The 9,228-nt window shown below is 52.0% G+C and overlaps 4 protein-coding genes across 4 annotated transcripts; 2 read left to right on the top strand and 2 right to left on the bottom strand.

Moving 5' to 3' along the window:
- Positions 1-216: 216 nt before the first annotated feature.
- BJY04DRAFT_98221 (protein phosphatase 2A regulatory subunit RTS1) lies at positions 217-3,481 on the bottom strand. The gene is made up of 10 exons (XM_073721412.1): positions 3,324-3,481; positions 2,906-3,077; positions 2,609-2,822; positions 2,487-2,545; positions 1,794-2,393; positions 1,380-1,733; positions 1,155-1,325; positions 973-1,100; positions 540-915; positions 217-420 (listed from the first exon to the last, which is right to left on the bottom strand). Exons 2-10 carry the CDS (start codon positions 2,927-2,929, stop codon positions 412-414), a joined length of 1,935 nt encoding a protein of 644 aa, XP_073575828.1. The 5' UTR covers positions 2,930-3,077; positions 3,324-3,481; the 3' UTR covers positions 217-411.
- Positions 3,482-4,498: 1,017 nt separating this feature from the next.
- Positions 4,499-6,322, bottom strand: BJY04DRAFT_98214 (aromatic prenyltransferase). Its single transcript, XM_073721411.1, has 2 exons — positions 5,921-6,322; positions 4,499-5,868 (listed from the first exon to the last, which is right to left on the bottom strand). Exons 1-2 carry the CDS (start codon positions 6,128-6,130, stop codon positions 4,696-4,698), a joined length of 1,383 nt encoding a protein of 460 aa, XP_073575827.1. The 5' UTR covers positions 6,131-6,322; the 3' UTR covers positions 4,499-4,695.
- BJY04DRAFT_98213 (uncharacterized protein) lies at positions 6,323-7,070 on the top strand. Its single transcript, XM_073721410.1, has one exon. It carries the CDS (start codon positions 6,516-6,518, stop codon positions 6,912-6,914), a length of 399 nt encoding a protein of 132 aa, XP_073575826.1. The 5' UTR covers positions 6,323-6,515; the 3' UTR covers positions 6,915-7,070.
- Positions 7,071-9,214, top strand: BJY04DRAFT_229228 (transcription factor TFIIIC subunit TFC1; the record flags this gene model as incomplete). Its single annotated transcript, XM_073719016.1, has 3 exons — positions 7,071-7,463; positions 7,509-7,821; positions 7,869-9,214. Exons 1-3 carry the CDS (start codon positions 7,323-7,325, stop codon positions 9,212-9,214), a joined length of 1,800 nt encoding a protein of 599 aa, XP_073575825.1. The 5' UTR covers positions 7,071-7,322.
- Positions 9,215-9,228: the final 14 nt, after the last annotated feature.

Below are 9,228 nucleotides of genomic sequence, written 5' to 3'. Positions count from 1 at the left end.
CCAGACCCGAACACAGTTCTAATAGTCCAACTAGAATGTCTGCTGACTCGCAGATCTGCCCAGTCGCGCAGAAAAGAAGAATGTCAAAAGCCATGTACACAAAGAAGAAGGGGACATAAGGGAAGGGGTGGGAGTTGTGAAGCGGTGATAAAGCGCTAAGCGATATTTAGCTTCAACATTAAAAGGCAGGGTGCCGAAAGAACGGGTGAATGTATTCTGGGAATCAGCGATACTAGTATCCAACTAGCGGTTATTTCATTGAGTTGCTTCGCGCCAAACCGGTTACCGCTGCAGACCCAACTAGACGACGCCGAGCTCGAATCTCGCCACCACTGTTGCTTCTTCGCCGGCCACCACCTTCAAGGGGACCGTGGCGCCGTCTCTGGAGTAACGGACGTTACAACGTTAGAATCAGGCTTTCTGTACGCAAAATGGCAAACGCTTAGCAAGGACAACGGAACAGCAGAGGGAATGGTCCTCGATGAGAGGGGGGTAAATCTTCTCAGATTAGCAAGCGATCAAACACGCTCAGTACTCACCGAAGTAATAGAGCCCTCTCGTGGTCTTCCTTTTCCAGGTCCGGCTCCTGGTCCGGCTCCCGAGCCAGCCTCGTCTAGCTTCAGAGAGTGAAGACGTTTCTGGCTGTCCTGGGTGAGAGCGTCGATATCGTCGAGCTGTAGCGGGATCTCAGCTGTTGAAGTCTGTCGTGCCAGAGAAGCACCAGGGCCGTCAGAGGCGCCATTTCGTCTCTGCACGGCTCGCTCGGCGACCTTTTCCCACCGACTCTGTCGAGCCTTTTCACGCAAATCAGCGCTGTTCTGCCTCTCGTTGTAATCGTGCGAGCACTCGTCGAAGAGCTGAGGATTGATCTCCATGAACATCTTCATCGCGTTATAGACCATGCTGTGAATAGTCCTACATGGCCGTCATTAGGACTGAGCACACACAACGGAAACCATCAATGTAACATACCTATTCCAGTGTCCCTTGGAATTCTCAAACAAAGGAGGGAACATGATTGGCAGAATGACCTCAACATTATCGCTGACCAGGTTACAGAAGTACTCGTTGTTCCAGAAGTAGAGCGCTCGTTCGGCGACCTAGTACAAAAATATGAGTACCTTTAAGAAAGCGTCTGAGACAGAAATACTAACCTGAAAGTGGGGACTGGCGACTGATTTGGCCAGTTGCTGGAACAATGGCTCCTGGACCTTTGCGAACTCCGCAGGGTCCATCACCTCGAAGATGTCTTCGACCTCGTTGAGGAACATGACTTCCTTAGTGCTATTCGTCTTGGGCCAGTATCGCAGTAAGCCGCAAACCACCTAGATGGGCGATTAGTATCAGGTCATAGGTCGTACAGCAAATCCGTGACTCACGTCTTCCGTTAATGACGAGTCTTTCTCGAGGAACTGAACAATACAGTACGCCAGTTGTGGGTGGTACATGCTGAGGCTCTTGACTTTGTGTAGAGGAAGTAGCACACGGGTCAAGAAGAGCTTGTGTTCCTCCTTGAGTGGAAGAGCAAAGCCGTTGATGATAGACCCCAGGATCTCCAACAACTCCGCAATTCCATTGAAGCGCTCGGTCTCGTAGGTGAACTGGAAAAAGACGTTGTTGATAGATCGGCGAATATATGAGCGTAAATTTAAGAATTTTCCGTATATGCGATGTAGGGTGGTCTTCAAGAAATCGCGCTCTCGCGGATCTTCGGAATCAAACAGCTCTAACAACTAGGAAGAGTCAGCACAATTGAGCACTAAAGTAGCAAGTGACAGCCACTGAGATAATACCTGAAGCACAAAATGATGGTCAATGTAGGCCTTCGCGATGTTTGTATTAAAGTCCTGGCTCTCAATGAACCGCAGGAAGAATTCATAGACGACTTGAATGTGAGGCCAAGCAACCTCCAAAACCGGCTCGTCCTCCTCTGGATCGAAAGCCTCACCCTGTGGTGTGATCGGCGGTGGGATCGGTCGGAACAGGTTCTTTGCGAACATCTCAACCACACGAGGGTACATGGGTTCCGTGATAACTGATCGATTGTTGGCGATATAGTCCAGGAGCTCGTGGAGAGCCAGCCTCTTGATCTCTTTTGACTTCATATCGGCCGTCGGGTCATTGAAATCGAATATGATATTACATTGATCGATCTTTTGCATGAAGAGCTCTTGTCGGCGGTTTGGCGGCACTTCGTGGAAACCGGGAAGCTTCTCCAACTCTCTCTGGCGCTGGTCGGAAATGTCAAATCGCGACGAGTGTTGACGCTTAGGAGTCCGAATGCCCTCAGACATATCTTTCGGAGTTGTCTGGAGTCGATCGAAGACGTGTGACTTCCTCGGAGGGGCCAGGTCGCCCGGCATCGTCTCAGCCGCACCGGGTGGGGGAACATGCTACAAGGCAAGAAGCGTGGTTAGCAGGTATGAAGGTGGTTGCCGACTGGAAAAGAAAGAAGCGGGCAGTGTAGCATATTTTGAGATACTCACCGGCGCACTGGGGCTGATCACCACGCTCGGAGCCATTGGCGGTCCTTTTGTGGGAGTACCTGGACCTCCGTTAATGACTGGTTGACTATCGACACCTCCGCCCTGCTTAGCAGAACACTAACCAGGATTATACCCTGCCCCCTGTGAAGAATCCTCTGGAGCCTTCCCCCTGATATCATTTACGGACGTGGTTGATGATGTCGGGGTGACTTGGCTGGGGGAAGTCGATTGTTGGCCATGATGAATGCCGAGGTTGGAGGAGTTCTGCGAGGAAGCGTTCGATGCATCCTTCTTCTTCGACGACTTATTATCTTTCGCCCTCGACAACTGCTCATGCTAGGACATTTAGCTTCGTTCAGCGCCCAGCGGGGTGATCGGGCCTAGCCAGATGAGCACTGTGTGACCCGCAACAAACTCACCACTCTCTGTCTGAAACCCTTCATTGTAACCAGTAATCAAGCCGCCACATGTACTCGAGCGTCGTTCTCGATGCCCAGTGCAGCAGGATGCCACACGCTAGCAGGAGGGAGGATGTGGGGGGCGGATGCGGTCTGGCGGAGCGGACAACTGGTGGGATTTGTTTATGTCGGCCTGAAACTGACCACATGAGCATTTGTAACCAAAAGGTAACATTAACGGGGTGAGCGGAGAATTGCCGAAAGGATAAAGCCAGGAGAAAATTGACGATAAAGAGAAGCTGAGTGGTTGTTTGCAGCCACCGCAAGACGGGGTTAGGTGGTCGGGGGAGGTCAAGCCAAAGGAGCAACAGGGGGGCAAACACACGGACGTCTCCCGACGCGCGAGAGGAACAGGAAAGTATATAAATGGGGAGCTCACCTGGAGAAGGGATCGGATAGTCGATTGGTAGGAGCAAAGCTAAGGAATTGTGGTACGCTCACGCTCAGTTGCGCGGAAGCGTTCGCAGCGGTATAGGAGGAGCTCGCAAGTTGGTCAGGCCTGGAGAGGATCGACTGCCGTGTCGCTTATGGGAGAAGGCGGGGTGGAACAGCCCCAGCTGCTGAATGGAGACTCGCAAAGCACAGTCAATAGCAACAAACAGACACGCGGAGGCGACTAGACGACGGTGTACGGAGCGCAGGAGAAAGACAAGGGCATTGGCGATGATCTGGACGTTGAAAATGGAGAGGCTATCACGAGAGGAGGTGGTGACGGGCTGTGGCTGAAGGGCGCTCGGACGTGGTGGTGTGGATTCGCGGAACTCACTTGAAACTGCCTCGAGGCTATCTGCCTGTATCAACCACCTGGAGAAACTGCTCGTCAGCCACGTTTGACAGGGTGAGGATTCTGCTCAGAGCTGACAGTTTGAGTCTGGATATATTTCCTTTCTCTTTTTCAGGAGATGGTCGTCCTTATCAGAGTTCTGCAAGGGGTCTCCCAGCGATCTTCACTACTTCAGTTTCAGGACCACCAACACCCATCTTCGAATTATTTCGGCCAACACGTAGTTTATCTGACCTGGGGCATAAAGATCTATTCCAGTAGAATCAAACATGCAGTCCGCACGCTTCTTGAGTGGTCCTCACCTAAAGTATGTGCCTATTTCAAGCGAGAGTCTTGATCAGGTGACCTCACTCTAACAGCAATCCTCTCTCAGATCACGCGTGTTGACGGATGCAAAATCGGTAATAAGAGATGATAGAAGGCATTTATTGTTGTGCTTCACACTGTTATATCTCTAGCAGCGAAGAAAATAATAAGATTGTTTTCTGGTTAGCCCAAATATTCACGAGTGCTTTCAATATATATACTTCGACTCCACAATGCGCGTTAACATATTTAAACCACGCCTAGGCTAGCTTTTTAAGTTATCAACTTCGATATACCAAGCCTCTCATGAAGTAAGCTACAGAATAATCAAGCACTGAGTGATTCTTGCATGTCCGATAAATATAAAGCGTGTTGATAAAGGAAAAGCAAACCAGTCACGTGCCCTGATATGGCTTCCAACTTCCAAGGTTCCAAACTCCCAGCGCCAAAGATTGCAGTCATGTGCCAAGTCTCCGATCACAACGATTCTGTGTGAAGCTCCTACGGAGTACGGCTTCTAAGCTTCTCATCGCTTAGTATTGACCTTGATAACCATACTATTATTCCATTTTATTGATCTGATCTTCGTACATTTGGTTGATCACCGCGACAGCAGAAGCTTCACTAGCAACTACTAACCATTGTGGTAAATCAACCCCTATCACCAATCCCCCCTTCTCCGCACACCCCTCCTCTTCCCCTGCTCTCGCCCCGCAGCAAAAGCCTGCGGATTGAAGTAACTCGTCAAATCCAACCCCCCATCCTTGCCAAATTGACAAGAGAGGAAACTCAACAATCCACCACCTTCATCAAGGCGCCTATAATCCGCGATTGCCTCGAGGGATTTCAAGAATGCAGCACCATATTGTCCTCGACCTCGAGACTCGAGCCATGTATTGAGGTTTTGCGTTGCGACCAGGTCGTTAGCGCAGTGATTGTGAATTGGGAAGTAGAGCTTTATATTCGGGAGAGCAGATTCTAATCCGTTAGGTGCGATATCGAAGAAGTAGACGAGGCCCTCTTGCCGGTCTAGACTCGGGAATCCTGTTGTGGGGGTTGTGGGAGCTGAAGTGGGGAATTCAGATGACTCGGGGAAGTCAGATGGTTGGGCGGTTAGGTTTCTCAAGAGGTCGAAGAGGTCGATGAACTGTTCTCTCCGCGTATCAGTGGTCGGTATACGGCCGCCGAGAGTCATTATCTCGCGAATAGATTCGAAACTCGTATGTGGGCTGTTGAAGTACCATTTAAGACGGGCTTGCGATGGCGCACAGTTGTCGACGCTGAGGCAGAACGGTTTGAGGAGTTGCCCCTCAGAGCTGGTGATCAAGAATTCGTGGAGGGCGATGCGCGGTGATGCATTGGGATGGAGTTTCTGGAAAGAGGCGTCCCAGCGAGTAATATCGAGGCAGCCGTCTTGGTTGAGCATGCGCGGTTGAAAGTATGTTTTGACTGCGGTAGAGTTACGCAAGAACTCGAGAGAGAGGGTCAGGCTGGTGCTGATAGGCGAACGTTGCCTCGCTTCTGCCTCTGCGGTATATTTGGCATAGTCATGATCGAAGAGGGTGGCAAGGAAGTGATGTGTCCATGCAAGGTCCGCTCCAGGAACAGCGAGTGAGAGCTTATGAAGTACTTCGCGAGCGGTAGCATGGTTAAGAGGGTCAAGCGCTGTGCCTGCCATGGGACCGATGGGTTCGAGGCCAATGCGGACTTCTGGCTCTCCGTCGGTAGTATTCCATTTCCATGAGAATTCGAACGGCGTGCCATCGAGCTGAAACCTTGATCTCCATTGGGGAGAAGCTCGGCTTTCTCGAGGAGCAGGTCCTAGGTAGGGTGCCTATCATTGCTTCAGTTTAGCTCATGGGCTCTGCAAAATATTAAAAACCAACCGCATAGTGGTAATGATACAGAAGGCACTCGTATTGCCTTTCAATGGGATAAGCAGCAGCGTCAAGTAGGACGGCGAGGTGTCGACCAGTGAGCTGCCACCAGGCATCGGCGTCTGAATCTCGAGAAGGTAATGTCTGAGATAAGACCTTCCAGGCTGGTGTAGAGAGTGCAGGGTCCGACAATGATCGTCTGTGAACAGCCATACTCATGTGTCAAAGGGCTCGGGTGTAAATTGTTTTGGGCAAGTAGACACTGATGGGTGCATTTTATAGCTTCGCCTGAGGTCCTCGAGTATGGGAGCTGAGAGCTAGTTAACGCAAAAAAAGCAACAAAGAGGACGCAATACACAACCAATGAACGTCGCATATCCTTCCTGAGACGGCGAATTTACAATTGGACGAACGTTTGGGGCACTCAGAAGTTTTGACTCCGATGTTCCGTGTCCTTGACCTGACTGGTGGAGACGCACTGAACCCCGAGTCAATAGACATGGGTTCCCGGTCCATCTTCAACTGCGCCCAACATTGTCTGTAGATAAGGTGGAAGCCTGCATATACCTCGTCTTCTCAAAATTAGCACTGGAATGATTTTGAGATGATGGGAGTAGCTCAACAAAGGCTCAAGATATCTCAATCCCAGTCCATATGTTGGAATCGGGCAAAACATCTCAGCACGTTGCTTCGTCGGACACCGATGTACCCCAGGTCTCAGGTCAGAGATACGAGCCGGATCCCTCAAGTGAGGTCAGATGAAAGGAGGTGGCATGTATTGGCGAGGTCATGTCTACAACGACTCTTCTTCACAGGATTCCTTCCGCTTGTCATGTGGCCTCAATCAAGTCTCTTCATTTCGTCGTCACGAGAATCGAGAGGGGCGTCATTTTCAAGATCAAACATCGAATCCCCCACATATTTGCAGATGGCTTTCGAATGGAAAAGATTTACTCAATCTGGGGATGTAAGGGGTCTTAGAAGGGTTGCCCAAAACTGGTGAGGGGTACAGTCAAGGAGAAAATGGTGGTTCTATTTCTAGAAAACAACGACACTCCAGACCACCTGAGTGTAGACAGCAGCCAGCCTCGCAACTATTTTTCATTTGGCGCGAATCGAAGCACAAAAGAGGGAATACTTAGGTAGTGGAAGAGTGACGCCCCGGGAGTGGTCAGTTGTCGAAAAGGGAAATGACGGGGGGTTGCCATTTTACTGCCACTTTCCTCCGCCCTATAAGCACCGACGGTTTGTCTTGTTTGCAATTCTCCATCTTCTCCATTGCATGCATACAACAATTTATACTTCGCTCAAGACATCAGTGATCTGGAAGTGGGCAAAGCCAACTGGTTTGGCTTGACCCATGGACGAGGCTTGAAACAATAAATTCTGTGTGTGTCAGATCTTCGTAGTCATGGCTGAAAACAACAACCCAAGAACTGCCCCCTTCTACAACATCCCCTCCCGTCGCATCGTCTCGATCGAGCATCCTGCCATTGTCAAGAATGTCGACAAGGCTATTGAGACGCTTCAAGGCACGAGTGGTATTACCAAGGTGAGTTCTCTTCCTGAGATCTATACCTCTCTAATTCATATTTAGACACTCAATCCCCCAAAGCCTGATACTCCGGCAAACCTTGTGCTGCGGCCAGAGGACGTAATGTCAAGACCACTGCAGTCAACAAGCACACAGTCCAACAATATTCTCCTCAAGGTCACCGTCCTTAAACGGACAGGTCGGAAGAGGAAACGTGGATCCAGTGAGCCCTTCATGGACGACCCAGCATTCACTGAGGCGAGTGATGGACCACCACGGCCTACTGCGCGCGAGGTTCTGCGCAGTCTCCGAGATAATGCCGGAAGGTATCAAGTCGAGCCTGTTGGCTTGGTTGAACGGACACATGTGTTTAGAGGTATGCCTGCCACACCACTGCGAGTACCAGCCATTAACATTATACAGGAATGCCCGACTTCGTCTACTCAACAACCAACAGCCCATTCGTCACCCGCTTCCGCTCAACAATCCTCCCCTTCAGCTACCAGAAAATGAAGCAATTCGACCTCGACATGTCCAAAGGCGCGACCACAAATGCCGACCTCATCCCGCCCCCGTCCTTCTCCCACGGTGACATCCCCTTCAACTACTTCTACCACCAAAACCCCACCGTGCGCCAAACCCTCGACACAAAGGGCAACATCACCACCATCAACACCCAAACCGCTGCCAAAGTCCTCACCCACCTAGTCCCCTACGACATCCCCTCAGTCCCCTCAGCCCCGCGCCCAAACTGCCCCCCGATCGAAACCCTCGACAAAACCCTCCAAGCAACCATCGCCCTCGTCCAAGCCCGCTTCGACGCCCAACCCGCCTGGACACGCCGAGCCCTCCGCAACTCCCTCCCCCAAATCGAACAACGCTACGCCCTGCGCTACGCAATCCCCTACTGTGGCTACATCTTCCGCTCCGGCCCCTGGCGCGATGCCATCGTAGCCTTCGGAAAGGACCCGCGCCTCGACCCGACCTTCCGCATCTACCAAACAACCATGTTCCGCATTCTCCCCCGCGACGCAGAACTAGCACGCGACAAGCTCCCCTCCCTCTACCCCCCAAACGCAACCTACACCTCCGGCGGCCGGCGCCACACCCTCCCCCGCCCCAACGAGCTAACCCCAGAAGCCGCAACAACCACAACCTCGCACCTGTTTTCAGGAAAACTCCCCCTCTCCCTCGACGGCCGCATGTGGATGTTCTGCGACATCACGGACCCGCTCCTACTCTCCATCATTGTCCCCTCAACGCCGCTCCCGGAGAACTTCCTCAGAGAGAAATGCGAAATCACCACAGACGGCTGGTACGGCAACGGCACGCTCGCGAAGCTGAAGGCCGTCATGCGGCAGAAGATCTTGGCGCTGTATGCGAACACGGAACCCAGCGATGGGGATTTCCAGCGCGTATTGCAGTTTCCGGATTACGCGGACCCGGATACCGGGATGGCGGAGTTCTGGCTCGATCCGGCCGTTGCGAGTGGGAAGGAGATGGCGCTTGCGACGGAGATCAGGGGCACGATTAAGGGGAGTGGGGCGTGGAGGGAGTTGGTGAAGGAGAGGAATAAGCTGAGATCTAAGGGGAAGGGGAAAGGGAAGGCTGTTGCTGCTGTGGCGGAAGAGGAGGAGGATGAGGGAGATGGGCAGGGTGAGAGTGAGGGGGAGGGAGAGGAGGCGGAGATGGAGCAAGCGGAGATGATGGAGGCTGCGGCGGAGGCTGTGGATGTGAGAGGGAATGATGACGGGGATGATGAGGAATAGAGAGAGTGATGCCG

Source organism: Aspergillus karnatakaensis, assembly GCF_047715665.1.
Source record: "Aspergillus karnatakaensis strain CBS 102800 unplaced genomic scaffold BJY04scaffold_4, whole genome shotgun sequence".
NCBI lineage: Eukaryota > Fungi > Ascomycota > Eurotiomycetes > Eurotiales > Aspergillaceae > Aspergillus > Aspergillus karnatakaensis.
Note: the sequence above shows the minus strand (reverse complement) of the source record. Positions and strands in the feature narration are given on the sequence as shown.

What these genes read in the sequence shown, in the direction of transcription:
- BJY04DRAFT_98221 (XM_073721412.1), bottom strand. Translation starts at nt 2,929, where the DNA reads ATGAAGGGTTTCAGACAGAGAGTG. An exon ending in ACCATCATTTTGTGCTTCAG is followed by an intron (nt 1,734 to 1,793) that starts GTATTATCTCAG and finishes GACTCTTCCTAG; the next exon opens with TTGTTAGAGCTGTTTGATTC. An exon ending in TCCAAGGGACACTGGAATAG is followed by an intron (nt 916 to 972) that starts GTATGTTACATT and finishes ACGGCCATGTAG; the next exon opens with GACTATTCACAGCATGGTCT.
- BJY04DRAFT_98214 (XM_073721411.1), bottom strand. Translation starts at nt 6,130, where the DNA reads ATGAGTATGGCTGTTCACAGACGATCATTGTCGGACCCTGCACTCTCT. An exon ending in TGTATCATTACCACTATGCG is followed by an intron (nt 5,869 to 5,920) that starts GTTGGTTTTTAA and finishes AAGCAATGATAG; the next exon opens with GCACCCTACCTAGGACCTGC.
- BJY04DRAFT_98213 (XM_073721410.1), top strand. Translation starts at nt 6,516, where the DNA reads ATGATGGGAGTAGCTCAACAAAGGCTCAAGATATCTCAATCCCAGTCC.